The sequence below is a fragment of the Chelon labrosus genome (assembly GCF_963514085.1).
Source record: "Chelon labrosus genome assembly, chromosome: 4".
NCBI lineage: Eukaryota > Metazoa > Chordata > Actinopteri > Mugiliformes > Mugilidae > Chelon > Chelon labrosus.
In genome coordinates this window covers 13127059-13147760 of record NC_140340.1, presented here as the reverse complement: position 1 = coordinate 13147760, position 20702 = coordinate 13127059, and the positions used below count along the sequence as shown (strand labels likewise).

Below are 20702 nucleotides of genomic sequence, written 5' to 3'. Positions count from 1 at the left end.
GAATAGATGCCGTGGGGGCATTGGCTGTGCATACAAGCGTGGGGGTAGCGCTGGGCACAGCTCAATTAGCTAATGAGAAATGGATCCGACACACTGTAGTCCCGGTGAATAAATGATGCTGGGTGTGTTTGCGCTTGGAAGCCTTAAGTATACAGTATCATTTTTGTTAAGATTTATGTGCACTTGTACGCTTCAAGAGCAGCTTTCTACGGAGCTTTGTCTTAAATACGACCTTTCTCCACTACTTAGGTCAAAATTAGGTCAGTCGCAGTGCTACGTGAAGGCAGGTGTGTCTGTATGTGGCACTGGGAGTCTAATTCTGCAGTGACAGTGGCAAGTCATCCATGAGCCAGATGGGAAGAGGCGGTCTCTGGCTGCTATTCTTTTCTTTCTCTGTTAGCTATTTGATAAGTAGAAGGATTTTATTGCTGTCGTCTGATTACTTTACGACCCAATGGCACCAGACCGTCTGCCTCAGGTGGGATCTGCACACAGGCCCGGAGACAGCCTCCTGAGGCCTCAGACCTGACTGTGTCCTGACTCAGAGGTGTCAGGCACTTTGTGAGTAAGTGTGGTATGGGGAATCAGGTGAACCTAAACAATACGGCCTCACCTTTGAAACATTAAACGTGCCACTGTTCTGACAGGATAAACATAAATAATCTCAGTGAAGTCAAGTGTGACACCCACTTCATCTGAGTGATTCACGATTTCCACAAGAATCCTTTGATGAACTAATGCGGGAAATTAAAATAGAAGTGAAACCTTTCAGGGCTTTGGGAGAATCGCAGCCCTGTTATCAAGTAATCAAAGGGCTTCAAATTATGACTCTTGCAGAGGGCTCAAGCATTTGTCAGATAATCGTGGGGCAACACTGAAGGTTTGTCATCTGTGACTGGTTGGACCTGATCTGTCACATGCATCTCTGTCCTCTCGTCGAGCACAGAGGGTGGGGTTTACCCCTGGCCTGTCTGTGCAGAGGAATAATAATGAAAAAAAAAAGGATTTACACTGAATGTCTCTGCCCATACAGTTCATCATTTTCTTAATTTAGTTTTTGTCTGTTTCCAAAAGTAAATGGGTTTATATTAAGTGAATTAGAGTCAAAATGAGTTGTAAAGACATATCACCAACTATCACTACGATGTGGCCTCTTACTTAAAATGTCAACAGGCCTCTCTGAAAGGCTGCGATTTGGTGACAATATGTAGTTTATAAAAGGTGTCACATATATTTCTAACAGCTTTGGTACACTTTATCTCTACCATCTTTGATGCATGACTTGGGTCCCCACTGCATGCACTCACTGACGGAAGAAAAAAACAGGTCAGCATATTGTGCAACCACTTGGCACACCAGACTGCTGTGTGTGAGCGTGCGTGTCACATCGCGTGGGTGATTGTGCGCAGAAACACGTGTGTGTGTGATTGTGCCACCTGCATGCATTTGCATAGACGAATCCGCATCTACGCAGGTGTAAGACGTTTTACATGAATTTTTAGTGCAGATTTTGCAGAATGACACAAACTTGGCCTCCGCCTTGCTGTATTTGAAGAAAGAAAAAAAAAAACTGAACGTCAAACAGGAAAGTCAGGATTTATTAAAGCAGAAAAATGCGTGGCTGCAAGGTTAAACTGGCGTTGTACAGGAGACAACAAAGTGATCTCAAACTGAGCACCCCTTCTTGTATGTTACCCATTGCGGCCAACCTCCTAACCCTTGGACATGAGTACATGTGTTTCCATCACCTGTGAGTCTGTGCATACACTGCAGACTGTGTGTGTGTGTGTGTCACATGGCCACGGTTTACAAACACAGCCTGCCTCCCGTTACCGGACACCGGAGCTATTCTGGCCTCCTCTTCCGATGCACACCATCCTAGTGTCCGGTCTCCATGTGGAAGTCTGCAAGCCAAGGTCACCGGGTCACATTCCTCCAGCTCTTTGGCATTCTGCCCCAGGGTTCAAGTAGTGTAGAAGTGTATGTGTGTGTGTGCAGGAGTTGTTTGTCTTTCATGCCACAAGCTGCATTCTGTCAAAGGAGAAGGAGAAGCGTTGCCACAGAGCTGTGTACTGGCGACAGCTAGAGGTGCACACACAGAGTATTTGAAATATAGAGCTTTAAAAGGACATGTTATACCGGAGTGTGATTAATGTTGCTGTCTCCACACACATACACACAGTAGTCCTGGTTGGCTGGGAGGTGAGTGCTATGAGAAACTGCTGGTTGCTCCGGGGTGAACACTGATCCTTCAGGATCAATTGCGGACAGGCATATTTTAAGTCTATCTGGTTGATTTAGACTCTGTGTGCTTGACACCAGAGCATACCAGCGGAAGTGAAGGCTGTCTGTGCAGCGCTATCGTGTGAGAAATTCAACACAGTCCAGCAAGTTAAAAAAACACAACTAAATATTCCAGTTGAAGTCTACCAGAGGCAGAGACTCAGTTCTTTTCTTTACATAGAGAGTGGATTAATGTGAGAGAATTCGCACCGCGCTATACAGTGAAATATTCCGTTAAAGTACAGGTTTAATAGTAAATCAGCGCTGACTCTGCGGTGCCATCTATTAAACTGTATATAATTATTAATACTGATACATGTGCAATGTGTTTATATTTATGTTTTTTGATTATAAAATAAAGATTTACATATTAATTTCCCGTTTATTAACAATAAATTACATTAACTGGATGTAGGCATGTCATTTACTTATTCAAAAGAAACGGAAATACAGTCAAAAATACACGTACTTGTTTAATGTACCTGAAAAGTGTCTTTCAACACAACAGCCATAACTAGCTAGTGTTTGACCAGGAATAGTCAATGCAACACATGCAACATGCACGGTATCACAAACACGTCTTTTTTAGTTTGTTTTGATTGTCGAGTGAGGGAGAGATGAGGCCCAGGTGATCCCGAGATGAGAAGTCGCCCCATCCGGGTCCTTATCTCCTTCCCTGTCTGGCCAGCATCTGGAAAGGGCGGATCCATCTGATGAGCCCACAGAGGAAAGACACACATCAGATCTCCGTCTGTCTGGAGGGGGTGAGATGAGGGGTGTGGGAGTACAAGACAAAGCCCTATTCTCCTGCAACAACTGTGATTACATGACAGCTCCACTCAGTCACTAACATGAGACATGTCTGATTGGTGCAGACAGGCGAAATACTAACAGTGCTGTGAGGCTTCTGGCTGGGCGGACGACTGAGACGCGCAGCGAAAAGCACGTATAGATTTTTAATTTGGGATCCATGAATTTCGCACTGATGTTTTCTGTTTGAGCTTTTATAATGCTGCGTACTTCACAGATGCAAATCTCAGATGTTTCATAGACACTAAACTCAAAATCTTGTGACAATTCACTTCAGTTGTACCACCCACTTAACCTAGACCAGACCAGGCAAGCCCACCCCATAGCAATGACACTTTTTGATCGCAGCAACCATCTCCAACAGTTTAGGAACAACTAAAAAAACATCTGTGGGATGATCCACAGAGGCCCCTCTCCTCAACCCATAGGACCGAGAGGCCCCCACTAACACAGGACACCCTCAGAAGGCCCATGTCCATTCTCTGATGAGTCACAACTGTTTTGGAGGCACAAGGGAGACCTACACAATATTAGGAAGGTGGTCATAATGTTATACCTGATTGGTGTATCTGAGCAGCTTAGCATTCTCCGTATGAAACTAATAAATAAGTAATAATAAAATAAATCGAGTCAACACTTAAACAAACTAAAGAACTTATAAATCTGTGCACCTCTTTTTCATTTATTTAGGTCGGAAAAGCATCAAAATAGAGACAGTGTGTCCTTTAATAATTTGTACAGTATATGATAACATATTAAAATGTAGCATACCAGCTAAGGATGTTTTACCCCACATGTCTGTCTTATTGATCTATAAACCAAGTCACCAGAATGCAGTGTAAAAGTACTGAACATCAGTAAGGCTCATGTCTCCAGATTTGCACCACATATGCTACATAACAACATTAACTGTTTTGTATTTACAGCAGGACAGGGAAGTCTGAAACCGAACACAGACATTTTTTTCCAGAACTTCCTGGAGCTGCGTTCCCTGAAATTCCTAGAGTCCTGCCGGAAATCTCAACATGAGGCAACAGGCTGCCCCCCTGAAAGGGTCGCAGAGTGTGAATAAGTCCACAGAGCGAACATGGCCGTGGCTGACAGACGGACTGAGTCAGCGCCACATTCCAGTGGAGTCAACCATCCACTTTACCCTCGACGCACGCACCCCTCTGCACACACACACACGCATCACCTCAATGTGCTCTTCTTCTTTCGCTCGGACGCACATATGCAGGTGTCGTTACCCTGACAAAATACACCCCCTTTAATCTAAACCACATATCGCATCGTCTGTGTTACTCACAAGCACGTCCCTCCTTTTATTTCAGCCCCCTTCTTATTGCGTCCATCTGAATGTAAACATGTGAGGCTTGAGATCTTTTCCAACTGAATAGTCTTCTGGTTCGTCCACTCTGCACGGACGCATGCTCAATTCCCTGCTCAATTCAGGGGCCGAGTTCAAGAGAGCTGCCTCATGACAAAGTCTGGCGTAGAATGGCTCGATGTGTCTCTCTCCCTCACACACTGACCAACTCCAGTCATAAAGCAGGCAGGGGAGGCAGACCAGTCACCTCTGACACTGATATAAATGCATCTTTCTGCCTGTAAATGACAGCACAGTAAACTCTGTGCAGCTGCTAATGGATGTCTGGACTCCCTTCTCTGAATCATCTACTCTCAGCTATAACCTGCTTCTTAAGAACATCAGTTTTTGCGTGTGCAGCACAGTACAGAAAAACAAAAAAAAACAAAGTAAAGCTTATGATGGCCAAAAGTGTGACCATTACCTAAACGTTACATCCACATGGGATTCTGCTTCAGGGTCAGGGCCATTAATATGCTGCTGTGTCAGCCGTCACACTTCTAGGAAAGCTTTCCACAGGATTTTGGAGCTCAGCTGTGGGGATTTGCTAACTCACAAAAGCATTAGTGAGCTCTGCCAAACAGATTAGACTGGCTGATTAGGCCTGGCTCATTTAAATTTGCCCCCCCACCGCAAAAAAAAAAGTTAGAAGGGGCTAGAGTCAGTGCCGATACAGTCATGTTCTTTAACACCAAGCTCAGACTCAAACATTTCCCCTGTCTCTACTGTTAAGAATAAACTAAAGAGACAGATTTCAAACCATGGGCATCACAGGTAATACTTATTAAATACAATATTAAAAGGAAATTAAATAATTAAAAAGGAAGAAGACTATTCACTGTCATATTAATTGGTCTCCCTTTCTTTTCTCCTCTCTCAGTGTGCAGCAGTGCAGGGCTGATCTGTCATGCCGTAAAGGTGTGTGATTAACTTTGAGTGAGTCAGATACAGGTGTTTTGCAATTGAAGAGAGGCCACCCCCTTCCCCAGGTTTTTTAAATTTATAGTCGTGAGGCATCTTCACACGCGAGCCAGCTGTCAGTCAGGAGGAGCCACACAGCACACAGGTTATCATTCACCACTCTGGAGACAGTTGGAGGGTCTGCAGCTGGGCCGTCTGTGTTTACACGGTGACAGATTTAGACCAGGCTCGAATATGACTGATCTCTCTCGTGGGAGAATGGTTGATAGCAGGCAAAGGTAGAGTTTGTGCTTACTGTGGTTGCGGATAACAGCCACCGATAAACATTGAATTAGGTTCAGAGAGAGACAGAGAGGTGATTCCAGGTCTTCAGATAAGATATCCACCAAACCTATAAGGTTTCTGTGAAGACTAACAGGACATTCCTTCTTATTTAGGCTGCTGGAGTTTGAACAGAGTCCAGGGTCGTCAGCCTAATCCAGAGCCCATCCCTGTATCACAGTGCAAGCTTGTCATCATGACGGCTATTACCAATGCATGATAATGGTGATGACTGGAATTGTCACTTGCCTGCAGTAATGCAATGTGGATTTTCCTGTAAGGTCACCGGAGTGACGCAAAACCCGTGTCTCAAAAGCACAAACTGAGTCATCTGTCCAAATAAAATACAATATACCTACTGTCAGTACAGTGTGGTTTGACTTGTAGGAGAAAATGTGGTAAACCTGGTGCACAGTAGAGTAAGCATGATACAGCAACACTCTTCCCAGTGTTTTGTGTCAAATTTTCTTCTATGTTGTGGCTGCCTGTAGCAAAAAGGTCCTTCAAACTCAAAGCAATTCAGCATATTTGAGTGGAGTTTGCATTAAAACCCACATACAAATTTTATTCCCACAAGTCAGATTAACTGATACTGTAGATTACATGTAAATAATAATAAAAAAAAACATAGAATGGGATGCAGATTGAATGGGACGACCACATATATGCCTTAAAGCGATATCCGGATCTAACATGTTCATGAAATAATTGATAGTCCACATTGTGTCCACAGTCCACACTGTTGTTATGTGCAAAAATGCATCCTAACGTTCAGGGTTTGGAGAAAACCAAGAGTTTACCCTTTTATTGTGAGTCTGCACTCCCACCTGAATCTGGCAAACAAAAAAACATGTGGACATGGGTTAAACGTTAGCTGTACGAACCACAGCTCTCAAAGTTAGCCCTTTAAAAGTGGAACAAATAACAGAGAAGTAGACTGACAGTGAACTCCAGGCTTTATCAATCATATGTTGTTGTATGCCTCTCAGAACTAAGATGACAGTGTTTTACCAAGGGCCAGCCACTACAGTGTTCCTATTTGTCAGTGTAAATACACACAGGAAAAAAATGCCTTTGAAGGTATGTTGTGCTTGGGGTAGGCATTCAGTTCTTGTGGTAGTTCCTTTGTTGGTAGTTACGCTCAGGGAATCCCCAGAACTATTTGGTCCAAAGGAGTTTAGTGTGCTGCATCCCGCTGTCGATATACAGTATTTCCTCAAACAGTGCAGTACCCGTTTAAACCGTATTCAGAACAGGCTGATTGTTGCTTCATACAAGGAAATGTGGTAACCGTAAACTATTTGAACATAGAACGTCAGTTGTAAAGTCCCAGTGATGAGACAACGTTCTGTATTTCCTCCTATACTGGAGTGTCCCTTGAGCAGATGAGTATAAATACTTCTATAAATCAGTCAAATGACTGTTTGTAATGTAATGATGAGTCCAGACTCTGAAGTACTCCCCAGGTTCTGAGGAGTTTTTCTGCTTACTGAACCAACTCTTTAGTTTCACACATTTAATTTTCATTTTTGGCTGAAACAGCCATCTGCTCCCAGTGGGGGGAAAAAAGCAATATATATATCTGTCCAAATACCAGACAAGCAAAACTAACAACCAGCTGGTGAACATGTAGAAGAGCAGCTTGAGACAGACATTTTTGTATCTGCTGAGTCTATAAAAAGCCACAACTACAAATTCACCTGATGTGCCGACTAAAATGAGATGATGCCTGTGTCCTGTTTGCAGCCTTTTTCAGCAGTGGAATAAAATCAGCTTAGAAGTTTAGATATTCCCCATCCATTACCTTATTTGAGCCCAGTGGCTGTAGAGGCTAATAAAATAAAAACATCACAGTAAAAGCAGGCTCCTCCACACCACCTCAACCGCATTTTTTTCTCTTTTTCATCCTTCTCTGTCTTTTTTTTTTTCCTCCTTCCTCTCACCCACACGGCTGCCCTGGGGCTGGCTGCACTAAAACTAATTGAAATGGTGCTACACTGTCAAACAGCCTTAATGAGCAGCTGGAAACTGCAGAGTTGCCGCCGTCATCTGCAGCTCACCAGTGATTGTTGGAAGATTTGGGCCAGCGATGGAGCGATAAGAGTAATGTGATGGCTCTGCTTGATAACGAGCAGTCTGTGTTTTTATCTGTATCACAAAAAGATGCCGCTTTCCACTTCATCAAAAGAGGAAAGCAAAAACCCAAATGCACCAATTTTTATTTATTTTTTTGTTACCATATGTTTAGAAATATAACAGTATATCTCAAAGTATGCATTTCATTTTGCCACAACTTCTCAACAATTAATGTGTGTGCTGAGGGTATGAAAGAGATTTTTTCAACTCTAGTTGTAATTCTCATAAGCGGACCATATGCGTTGTGATGATGGCAAAAGCAAAACTGAACTAAAATAATGGAAACAGAGTCATTTATCAGGAAACTGCAACCAAAACCCCAAGCTCATCCACTTATCAGTGATGAAATATGTCTTAGTTCTTGTGGTGCGAAGACTGAAAATGACTATGACTGGAAGTTAGGTTCCCTGAAATGACTGGGCATGTCTCTGCATGGGGCTGCTCCTAACCTGCGCTGAGGAAGACAGACACCCAGAGGGTCAGATTGTGGCAGCTGGTACGTTTCTAAAAACAGACAAGCCCTCCCCTACTCACCCCTTCGCCGTCCTCCTCCTCCTTCTCTGTTCTTCACAGCAGATGCTGATCTCTGTCAGTCTTCAGAAGGAAGCAATTATTGAGTCAGAGGGAAAGACGCACCTCTTTTTAATAAAACCACATCAAATCATCTGATGACTGACAGCCTCACCATGTGACTCACGCGTTGGACGGAAACGCAGAGTGAAAAGGTTCACCAATGACAGGGAGGAAACAGAATTAGAGGCCTGAAGAGAGGCAGAGTCATGCAGTCAGGACTGCTTCAGGCGGGCAGACATCCCGAGCTTTCATTTCCCCTTCATTTATCTCCTATAAACAGCAGCTCTCTCCTTCACTCATGCGCTGGAATCTGGCTACATTACCTCCTATTATGTCTCCTGTTTCCTTCTAGCTCCATTCTCTCTCCCCACTCTCTTTGTCTGTGACTCTTTGACTCTGTCCTATGTCAGCTCAGCCTCTTACATAAGTTTGACCTGGTAAAATTCCACTGTGCTCACTTGCTCCCTGCTTCTCTAACTTCCAAGTGTCTCACCCTGTAGTGACAACAATTTCTTACTGTTCAGATCCAGCCACCCACTCATAGGATGTTTTTCCAGCTGCTCACAAACAGGCTACCTCACTTCAAATGAGGCCTGAATGGACCTTCTCTGTGGACTCTCCTGAAGCTACTTGCAGACTGGGGAATACTCAAGTGAACTTGCTGCACATTTTAGTTTATACTTTAATGTGTGTAACAAAGGCATAAATGAGGCATAAATCTGTGTAATGGACGCTGTAGTTTTGGGGATTTTTCCTTGAAAGCATCTTCCTTTCAGAACTTTAAACAGAGGGCCATACAGCTACATTCAGATTAATGTAATAATTCACCATAGGTTCATCCTTTCACATGGCCATATAGTTTTGAAACTGTAATTTCATACATGCTTATCCTAAAACAATCGATTGCAGCCGCTTTAACACGTTTGAAGATTTCCATCCTGCCTCCAAAACGATCGCACCACAACGTATTATTCTGCTTCTATGCAAATGTAACTGTATATTTCCAAAGTAAATGGCTCACATCACCAGCTCTAGGAGGCGAACAGAGCAGCAGACCAACTCAGAGATTACAGATAACTCGTCTGATGACTCACACACTGAAGGATGAAAGGTGAGACCTATCAGTTAGCTGTGGGATGTAACGTGACACCACCACGGAGTCGCACGCGCATACTGACGCATACACACTGTAAGACACGCACAATGAAATGTAACAGACGTGAAGTCAGACATTAAGTGGTTTCAGCATTTGGATGCTCACTTGAAATCCATAGATCCACTGAGAGAAACGCAAATAAAAAGCACAACAGACAAGCAAGAACAACTTAGCAAATAAGACATTGTCTACTGTTCAGTGTGTGCCATACGTCCATGTATTCAGCTGCAGCTCTGTGCAGATGGTTGGGCATTTGTTGTGCAACCCAGGCTAGCCATACTTCACTTCATTCGTCCGTAATGTCACCAGAGTTTACACAGCTGCGACAACACGGTGTATTTGCACAAACGCACAGACAACTGAATCAATCTTTATGGCTGGGGCAGATTTTCAGGGTCTTTGGCCATGCTTTGGGTCCCTCCTCCAACTTGCTGCCGAATAAATCACACAACGTTTCCAGCCCTTAAAATAGAAACTCTACATTTTGCGTGACAACTGTGCAAGTCAGCCGTATGCCAGTCCCTTTTGATTTCATAACTTGGTACGAGCCTCCAGCGCCAGGTAAAACACTTACCCTCCTTACTCAGATTATTCAACAAGCTCATAAAATTCCCATTGCTTCCACCTCTATGAACTGCTGTGAGGCAGTCAACCACCGCTGTGTAAGTAGTGCTGAAGACTGGCAGAGTGTGTGGCACTCTTGTCCCTGATTTGAACTCTAAAGAGTTGTCAGAGCACAGCACGAAAGGCTTTTTCTTTTTTTTCTTTGCCCTGACCCAAGGGTTAGTCAATAAAGAGTGCAAACATCACTCTTGCAGTCCTTGGACAGAGCTAACATAGTTCTAAGAATCAGTTTAATTTGTGCTTTTTTGTTGAATTTTATCTAGCTCAGTGCCGTGTGTGTAACAAAATGTTCCAGCTGTGGATATCTCCGCAGAAATGGGTGATAGATTGAAATATTTGTAGATGTGCAAACAAGGCCTTTTGGTAACTGACTGTAAGTAAAACAATGCACAATAATGTGTTCCGTTGTTTATATATCTCTGCACATGTGCATGTATGCACAAATACAAAATTGCAACACACTTGTGAGCTGCACACGATACATGCACACAGGGTAAAGACACGAAGAAGAACAAGTTTTACTACTGGAATGGGGGAGGATGACTCCTTCATTTAACCCTTTGAGGTGAGCTAAAACACCTCCGTGAGCATGTGTTAAGACTTCAGTGACACGGCCTGATTTTGTGAACTCTTACGTACACGACAGCTGGTCGAACCCTGACCATCACACAACGAGGTCTCGTCGTTCCCACATCTCCTCTTCCACAGAGATGATCTAGACAGATGGTCTCATGTCCAGTAGCACAGTTTAGTATTCTGCTGCCTTGGCTGCACAGACTCGCTGGCTGGCTGTCCTCACTCTGCACAGAGAGGCTGGCTAATAATTTGTCAGCCCCTATGGGGTATGAGGCCAGCGTGTCAACAACGGGCCCAGTGTTTCTCCGGCCAGCAATGGAGATTAGAGAGCGAGGCTGATCCGGCCATTCTGCAGGCGAGGGGGGAGAGGAGTGGGAGTGAAAGAGGGAGAAAGGAAGCAAGAGAGAGAGAGAGAGAGAGAGAGAGAGAGGGTGGTATTCCTGGGTCTCTCTAAGGGAGGGAGTGCAGCTCAGACTATGTTTTGCAACAGTCACAGCCGTCTGGGACAGCTACAACGGGCACTAGTGGCACATTGTGCTTTCCAGCCACAGTACATTAACACCGGCACAAAGGCAGAAAAGAAAATAACCCTAATGTGAGAGATTATATATTTCTTCACATCAGGACGTGTACACTGTTCCCGTGATGCAAAGACTGCCTATGTTTTGAAAATATGAGAGGTGTTGAGCAACAGTGTTCCCTCCTGTGCAGGTCATGAGGCTCACCCATGGAAATCTACAGACCAAAACAAGAAAAATGGCCTGCAGGACAAAACACGTTTCTTCCGATTCTGAGTGAACCAAAACATCTCGAACAAGAATATATTGTCAGCGTGTACTCAGGTTGACTCCCCTTTGTTATCAGTTGTTCAAACAGCCCTTTGCTACACAGTGTACCTGCTGCCCACGCGGCTGCACAGAGTTCCTCCTTCCATCAGCGACAACAATATACGTCTGAGATTTCGCACCCAGGGCCTCCAGCTCTTCATAACGTAAATATTCGGTATGTATGAGTAAAGTGCCAGACTTCAGCAGCCCTTCAGGCAAGGCAGACTGTGCAAGCCTTGTGGGGTGAAGCTGATAAAATGCACACATCTGACATCTAGTGGCTGAGCTGCAGAAATGCCTACACTCGCATTGTCGGTGGATTTCAGAGGCAAAACACAAGATGGACAAAACATATACTGCACAGTTTGTAAAGCCAATATCCAGAGTCTGGACACTTTGAAATAATTAGCAAAATCTCTCAATCTAGCTTTTTGTGGCGACTGCATGCAAGTACGTTTATTTCCAGTTGGTTAGTCCTGTGTAATATTATCACATTTTTTCCGGAGCAATTAAAACACTTGATCTGGAGGCGGACTGCTGCAGAATCTGCCATGCACAATGCTAAATCACTGCAGTTATGTCTAGCGAACAGTGTGTCTTGCCAAACAAACAAAACAGAGAAGCCTTTGCATGTGTGTGACGTTGGTGCTGCTCATCAATGAAAGTTTCCCTTAGCTACAACGCAAAACAAGGCAAAAGGTGAGTTCATGCTTGAGAAAGAAAGCTGCTCAAACATAAACAAGATGTTAATCTGAATCCACCGTCGGCAAACAAACACTGAGCCCGCACTAATCACTCTCAAGTCCCAGTCAGACGCTAGCAAGCAAGTTTAAATGTTTCTGCAAATAACATGATCCTGGCCATTCATACGGAGGATAAAACCTCAAATGTCAGCATCTGGTGAAAAGAATGAGTTGCAGGTAGAGCGAGTGGCAGATAGGCTGGACTAAAGGAAAACACAGAGTTTCATCACTGGCCTTCTTACGTCAAGATGACTAACAAGATAGGCAAGAGAATGCCTCCTTTATGTCCCTGAACAAACCCTTTCCTGTAAGTGATAGGTCCTCAAATCAGACGTCAAATGTGTACACGGGAAAGTAAGGCCAGTGTCGAAAAGTTGCATTGCCATGTAACTCAATAAAAAAACTACGCAACAGGGTAAAAACTCTGTATTAAAAGCTGTATTATTATGTATGTGGGCAGGGTCTGAGCTATGCTTCAATAAAACCCAAATTATTAATGAATGACAATTAGAACTGAAGGCGTTCATGAGGTAATTGCTTCGTGCTGTGGCTTTCCATAACCTGTTTAGTAATTATTTCTTAATTCATCGAGAACATTTTGTTCACATGTGTGATTCATAAGAATACATTTAGTCATGAGGGGCAAACACTTCCTTCACTGACTGTGTTTTTGGGTCTTTGAATGACAGAGAGGCATCAAAGATAGATTTTAGTGTTCTTGCCTCCTCCTCGTGTCATGACACTGTGAATCTGTCGTCCTTTTGTTTCACTCGTTAGCCTCTTCCTCGTCTTTGTCAGACAACATGTGCTTCGAGTGAATCGCTCTGTAACATTTCCAACATCCTGTGTATCCAGGTTGTATTTCCATTTCTCGCTCCTGCTTAAAATCTTATTCCTCAAAATGCAATTAAGCTTCAACGGCATCAATAAAACAAACAGTTTAACCTGATTATACATTATATTATATTACACCTTTGTGCCACAAATAATCAATTAGTCCAAAATGTTACAGGCAAAAGCATTACAGAATCAAACCAGGTTTATCCATGTGGCCCTGTTCTTTTCAACTCAACTGACTAATCATTTGTCCTTATTTCATCAGAGGACAACAGGGTAGGAAAGACATTTGCAGAAATGCGGTTTAACTGTCAGTTCACATTCATTGTTTTTCAGCCGGTGTTTTCATGCTTCTCTGACTTTGCATCGGTTTTACCTGGGAGCTCAAATTTCCAGAGAATTGCTTGTCAGGTGGGGAGGAACTTTTGCACTGTGTGAACTGGTGTGAACGTCTGTGATCAGGTTGTTGACATACAGCCTTTAATCAGCCCCCCTTTTTCTATTGTGTTTCTTTGGCACTGTTTCATACAAATTTAGTAAAATGTGCTTTAAATATTATAAAACAAGCAAAAAAAAAAAACTCTGTAATTAAAGAACTTTGACCTGTACTTGAACAAAACTTTGACAGCATGTTTGAAATGTCACGAAAACACTGTACAAAAGAGCACATGTCCACTGCAGGTTTATGCAAATGCATTGGGAGGAAATGTATCAATTTGTTTTTATTACAAGCAAATGAGCATGCAAAACCAACACTGAGGTGAATACAAAACGTAATAAAAAAAAGAAAAAAAAAGCATGCAATAAAACAGATCTCATAATAGAAGGTAGGCTACTATTAACTCAACATTAGGGTAAACAACTATTAGTGGTTTTCACAACCGCACAATGGCATCACAAACAAGGAAATAGCAGTATCAGTTTTCAATAAATAATGCATGCAGCCTGCAAAACGTTTGACAAGTGACGTTTTGCTGTGAGAACTCAAAGGACGAGGACAAGCAGGGATTTACAGTATGGGCTCATCCCCCGGCAGACAGTCACAACAAAGATGATCAAAGTTCAAACCACAAGCAAATGACAGGAAAATGCTCCGGAAAGATGAACACCGCCGGGACACACACAAACACACACAAGGTGCAGGGTTTCGTTCTTACATGCCACTCTGTTAAAAGTGAAAACCAATATTGTCATGAAATAAGACGGCACTGCATACCATCAGAGTCAATTATGTAAGTTATACTACGAATACAGTATATTTGTTCTAATGGTAAAAAAAATAAAATAAAAATTCTCAATAAAAACTAAGAGGCGTTTATTTCATATGCATTCATACCACAAATTGCAATTGTGGTCAGTATTAAAAGGCTCATTTGACATGATTTGCTGTTACTTTAGTAAAACACCTTCAGGTGGCCAGGGAAGGGAGGGCCTTGGGGCTTTGAGGTGAGTTTGCATACAAGCATATTTCATAACGCGCTGACACATATGTGCTCTGTTCTCATTACCCTCTTTTCAGTCTCCAGCTGATCGGCATCATGGCTTCACGTTGCTTTCTGCTGGTTGTGTGCTGTTGTGTGTTCAGACTGAGCTGCACTGTGACTTCACCGGCGTGGTTCCACAACATTTCTACCAGCCTGTTCCGTTTGAACGGGGACATCAAGCTTGGAGGGCTATTCCCCATCAACGAGCTCACCAGCAACCTCAGCGAGAGGAAGGAGCCTAATGGCATCAGATGTGAAAGGTAATGACATTTTTTTTGGCAGTAATGACCCTATTAACTGAATTTCTGCATCAATGCACAGGCTTAACCTGACTAAAGAGGCTTCTGCTTAGTTGTGTTCTTCTTGTGGTTCAACAGTATAAACACATTTGGACTGGGTCTCGCTCTAGTAATGAAATATGCAGTGGATGAGATCAACGGAAATCAAAGTCTGCTCCCTGGCATCAAGTTAGGCTATGAAATCTATGACACATGCACACAATCCGCCGTCGTCGTGAAGCCTACGATCTCCTTCCTCACGGCAAATTCAACCAAAGCGCTATCTGTGGAGTGTAATTACACCGACTATGAGACCAGCATATCAGCTGTGATTGGTCCTCTTACCTCAGAAATGGTGTCAGTCATCGGAAAACTCCTGGGATTCTTTCTCATGCCACAGGTTTGGTTACACATACGTTAATTAATAAGGAGCATGCTTTGACATAATGTACATATTTTAAATGTAAAAGGAAAGCTAAACATTTGTCTCTAGCTCTATCACCCAATTAAAGTAATTGTTAAAACATCAAAGTTCTGTTTTTTTTTAATTCAAATGGGGCATAACATGACTCTTCTCACTTCAGATTAGCTTTGGGGCCACCAGTGAAAAATTCAGTGACAACCTTCTCTACCCGTCATTCTTCCGTACGGTGCCTAGTGACAAATGGCAAGTTGAAGTCATGGCACTTCTAATAGAAAAGTTCAATTGGACCTGGGTGGCGGTGGTGGGCAGCGAAGAGGAGTATGGACAACGAGGTGTGCAGGAGTTTTCCAAAATAGCAGAAAATAAGTCCGTCTGTGTGGCCTATCAAGGCCTGATTCCAGTTTACAGAGACCCCGACTCTGCGATCACAACCATAATTGACAATATTGAAGCCACCAAGGTTAAAGTGGTCGTGGTGTTCTCTCTCGCACAGCCAGCTGAGGTGTTTTTTAAAGAGGTTGGTGAAGTAGAGAAGTTTTTTAAATTATTATACGGCAAATGAGTTCAGTACAAGGTAACCAATCTAATCTATTCCAGGTAATCCGGAGGAATGTATCTGGCGTGTGGATTGCCAGCACAAGCTGGGCCATCAACGATCAACTGCTTTCTCTTCCCAATATCAGTACAGTTGGTACAATCATTGGATTCACAGATGAGACACAGACCCTGGATCTGTTAACCCCTTATGCACAGGAGCTCTTAACCAAAATAAGTGAGGAGAGAAAAAAGACATCCCTTCCAAAGCCGGCACTTAACTACACCAATGATCCCTGCCCACAATGTTGGAACTTGTCACCTGCTAATATTAGCCTGGTGAATGATACTGCAGTGCAGCGATCCGCTTTCAGTGTGTATGCTGCCACCTACAGTGCAGCACAGGCACTGCATAATCTGCTTGAATGCAATTCAACTGCCTGTAAGTGGGGACCTGAAACAAAGATCTATCCCTGGAAGGTGATTTTTTTTTTCTTTTCTTTTCCATGTAGATAACATTTGCACAAATTTTAGGAATAACTATTTTATATATTTTTTTCAGCTGTTAAAGGTTTTGAGGAATACTTCCATAAATGTAAGTGGCACACATTTAAAGTTCGACAGTAACGGCAATCCAAACATGGGATACAACGTGATTCAGTGGATCTGGACAGCCTCGGGTGTGGACATTAAAACGGTTGGAAAATTTTATAAAAAACTGTCCCTCAACCAGTCTGCCATCAAATGGTATCCTGAAAACTCAGGGGTAATTTCAGAAATTAATAATAAAATATACTAAATAAACTTATATCATTTATAAGCTTTGCTTTTTTTAATTTCTTTGCTATGTCTCTACAACTTGTGCAGGTTCCTCAGTCCACTTGTTCAGCAGATTGTGAGTCAGGCCAGGTCCGCAGAGTCAAAGGCTTCCATTCTTGCTGTTTTGACTGTATCGACTGTCTGAAAGGCACTTACCAGGCAAATAAGGGTAATGTGATTGTCCGCTGATATGTGATACTTATTTAAATGATGATGCTGGTAGGGCAACATTTCTAGATGTTTTCTGACTGTCTCGCCAAAAGGTGTCTCTGTGTAATATTAGGCTGCAGTCAGACAGTTACATTATTTTAATATAGCATAACGACTGGAACAGGGAGAACTAGTCAAACTGTCTCTGTCCAAATGTAACAAAACCCTCTTGCTAGAAGTGCAAAGACGTTTATTGTTTCACAAGACCTGGGGGAAATAACTGGAGGGACCTGAGGAATTGAGGAGAGGTGGGGGGTTAAAGGCAAAGGAAGAGTTAGGATGGAGGAACCCACATCTCATGGAGCTTTTGCTCCTGGTTCCTGTGATGAAATGAATGAATGAAATGAATGATGGATGGTGGGACGTAGCTGGACGAACAGAGAGAGAGAGGTGTTTGACACTACTTGTTAGGTAAGCGTGGAAAGAGTACAGCATGATGTGTGGTCTTTCCCCTAAACTTAAGTTATAACAACTTCATATGGTCTGTAGAAAAAACAAGCGTGAACACAACAGTTTGTATTTTGAAGGGGATTTATGTGTTGACCTCTTTAATGGCCTGACACTGTACCCTCCAAGAGTCTTTTTTATCATTATGAGGTTGCCAGGCACAGCAAAGGAACTCCAGGAAGTCAGCACATGCAGCAATGAAACAGTCTCACACAAAGCCCCTCTTAAAACCCCAAATGTTTAGAGGTGCTGGTAGGCGACATTGTTAAATGGTAAACTGAGCACTCTGCTATGTTTCACTTTCACACTCATACGCCATGTGCTTGCCCATAGTATTTACCATCTGGAGCAACTTTGGGTTCACCAACCATAACCAACCCAGTGGTTATTGGACCATTTTACTATCTGGGACGCAGCTGTCACCTTCAGACAAGGCCAGCCCTGTTTTCCCTGCTTCTAAGTTCTACGCTAAGCCCAAGCTAACCTGGTATACACTGTAAATCTAGATGTAATACTCAGTAATTAAGTACTGATCTTCTGATCTTCTCCTCTTGCTCTCTGCATGACAGCAGTCATATGAAACAATGACACAATAAAATGTCTAAACGTCGTACTTGTTAATCAAACCAAATTTTCTGTTGTGCTTTTTGACTCATAGAGGACATCCAGTGTACTAAGTGTCCTGATCGCCAGTGGTCCGAGCTCCGCAGCACGAATTGCAGAAACCCCACCTTTAACTTTTTGTCCTGGGACACGCCTGAGGCCCTGCAAATTATGCTGTTTGTGGTGCTGCTTCTGGTTTGTCAGGGGTCAGTGGGTGTCGTGTTCTTGATGCACCGAGGGACCCCACTGATTACAGCCTCGGGGGGAGCCCTGAGTTTTGTGGCTCTGCTCAGCCTGATGGGAGCCTGTTTAAGTCTGTTGCTCTTCCTCGGACAGCCAGGAGACTTGGTGTGTCGTCTTCAGCTGCCACTCACATCCATTTTCCAAACGGTCCCCATCTCCATTATCCTGTCTCTATCACTGCAGGTGAGGAATGACATGTAAAATACTGCCCTACGAAGGCAGTGTGTAGTAACTACACACCCAGTGAAGCTGAGAGGAAAGGGTTTGAGACTTTCCAGCTGGACCACATGCTATGGAGTAGATAGAAAGGGTTTCCTATATATTGACCTGTGTGTTTAGCCAAGTGTTGTTCGCTTCAGGCCTAATTTGATCTGTACTACAATGTATACAAGCATTAAGGGTATTTGTACATTTTGTAAAATATTAAGGATAAACACATGAAACAGGAAAAAAAAAATAGGCTTCAGTGTACATAAGATAAAACTTTAAGTTATCCCACATTTACTATAGGTGATATTACAATTTAATAAAGTTGTGTGATTTAAAGAAACTTACCCAAATCTCACAAAATTCCCTCAAACCAAAACCTGAGGCTAAAGCTAGGGAGAGTTTAGTAGGTATTTTCTTCTTCTTGTTTTAGAAGATGTCATCATTTATTTAATAATTAAACAAACAAACAAAACAATAAAAATATTCTTCAAATATAATTTTTATTTCATTTTTGAAATATGACTGCAAATTTCATTCATTCAAGATAAAAAAGCTATTGCAGCTAGCTTAATGTAGCCTCCTGACTTAGTAGTTATGGTGTGGTTGGTTCAAATGTAGTGTTAGGTGTTGTTTATATGGAAGAAAGAGAAACAAATACAGATACATGTAATTTCTCATTCTTGTGAATTTTAAGACTTAATAAAGAGTACATGTTGTAATCAGTCTCCGAACCCTTCTGTTCTAACAGATATTTTACGTGACGGAGTTCCCAGAGATGGCCGCCTCTCACCTGCATATATTAAGAGGCCCTGGAAGCTGGTTGTTTGTGCTGCTCTGCTGTGCTGTGCAGGCTGGTCTCTGTGGCTGGTATGTTCGAGACGGACCAACGCTGTCTGAACACGTTGAAAATATGACAATAGATTTTGTGAGCTCATTCCTGGCATGTCCGGTGGCACCTCTGATCGGATTTGCCTTAATGCAAGGTTTAAACGGTGCAATGGCCCTTGTTTCATTCATGTCCACCTTCATGGCAGTGAAGCCTCTTCATCAGTACAACCTGGCCAGGGACATCACCTTCTCCACCCTGATTTACTGTGTGTTTTGGGTGATCTTCATTCCAATTTACATAGGCTTGCCCGACAAGAATAAGTCTATAGTTCATGTTAATTTCACCCTGGCAAGCAACTTAGGGCTGCTGGCTGCCTACTACTTCCCAAAATGCTACTTCCTCTTAAGGAGACCTGACCTAAATACACCAAAGCACTTCTGTACTTTCTTAGAGGGCGTCCCACCAACACCAGCTCAGGAGGAGCCACAGTCACAGACACAGTCACAGTCAGGGTGATAAACATGGACTCAGTGTTAGGAATAAAACCAGATACAATGTCATTTCATAAATAAAACCATGTATGAGTGTACCACAAGAATGACATATTTTGAAAATGCTTTGTATATTCAGTAAACAAGGATTGTCTAAAACCTAGACCTAAAGACATACTATTGCATTAGGATATAATAAGTTTTGTTGCTGAATGACACTTTAATCATGTAAAAACATGTAGAAACAGTGTGTTGATTTTCATAGTAACAGTCTATAATATGTTGGTATTATTTTTCAAGAAAATGTGTAGTTTTTGTTACAGATATTAATGTTTTTAACAACAACACTAACTTAATAACATAAATGCTGAAATAAAACATTATGTAAAATGTTTTCCTTTGAATGTTTTCCCTGTGCCTGTAATGCAGCAAGACTCAATTATTACAATAAATCCATATTCAAATTCTGAATAGAGTTTATATAATAAACATTTCAAGAAGTGGGTGTTCTTAAAAATCAGTATTCTTAAAATGGATAATTACAGATTTCTAAATGTTACAGTGAATTAACAACTTTTCGTGCTGTTGCTGGCCAAATGAGGTCTGCTTTAATTACTTGTTTGTCAGAGTGAAAGTACTCGTTATGCAGATGGCCTGCTTGAGAACAGTCCACATTTAATTACTTGGTTGTGTTTACATGTTATCTAGCATTTCTCAACTAGTGCTGGGTAGCTTAATCTGTAGCCCATAGAAATTTTTGATCATGGATGGATTTCAAATGTAAAGCAAAGTACACAATTTTACTATTTTACCAAGAACTCAGTGCTTGTACACACAACAGATTTTACCACTGAATATCATACCTTACACATGCCCAATCAGGATTGTTTGACTGTAGGAAGTTACTTTCTCAGCATTACCTCATACATTCACATATAAGCTGTTATATTTCATGTA

General features: G+C 42.4%; 1 protein-coding gene across 1 annotated transcript; it reads left to right on the top strand.

Annotated features, from left to right (window-relative positions):
* The first annotated feature begins 14707 nt into the window (after positions 1-14707).
* On the top strand, positions 14708-20058 carry tas1r3 (taste receptor, type 1, member 3). Its single transcript, XM_084543972.1, has 8 exons — positions 14708-14917; positions 15035-15335; positions 15520-15876; positions 15957-16373; positions 16456-16659; positions 16761-16881; positions 18028-18398; positions 19174-20058. The coding sequence occupies exons 1-8, from the start codon at positions 14712-14714 to the stop codon at positions 19768-19770; spliced, it is 2574 nt and encodes an 857-aa protein (XP_084400098.1). The 5' UTR covers positions 14708-14711; the 3' UTR covers positions 19771-20058.
* Positions 20059-20702: the final 644 nt, after the last annotated feature.

Coding starts and splice junctions, on each gene's coding strand:
- tas1r3 (XM_084543972.1), top strand. CDS start 14,712: ATGGCTTCACGTTGCTTTCTGCTGGTTGTGTGCTGTTGTGTGTTCAGA. Junction 16,374..16,455: donor CAAAGATCTATCCCTGGAAG/GTGATTTTTTTT, acceptor TATTTTTTTCAG/CTGTTAAAGGTTTTGAGGAA. Junction 18,399..19,173: donor TCCTGTCTCTATCACTGCAG/GTGAGGAATGAC, acceptor CTGTTCTAACAG/ATATTTTACGTGACGGAGTT.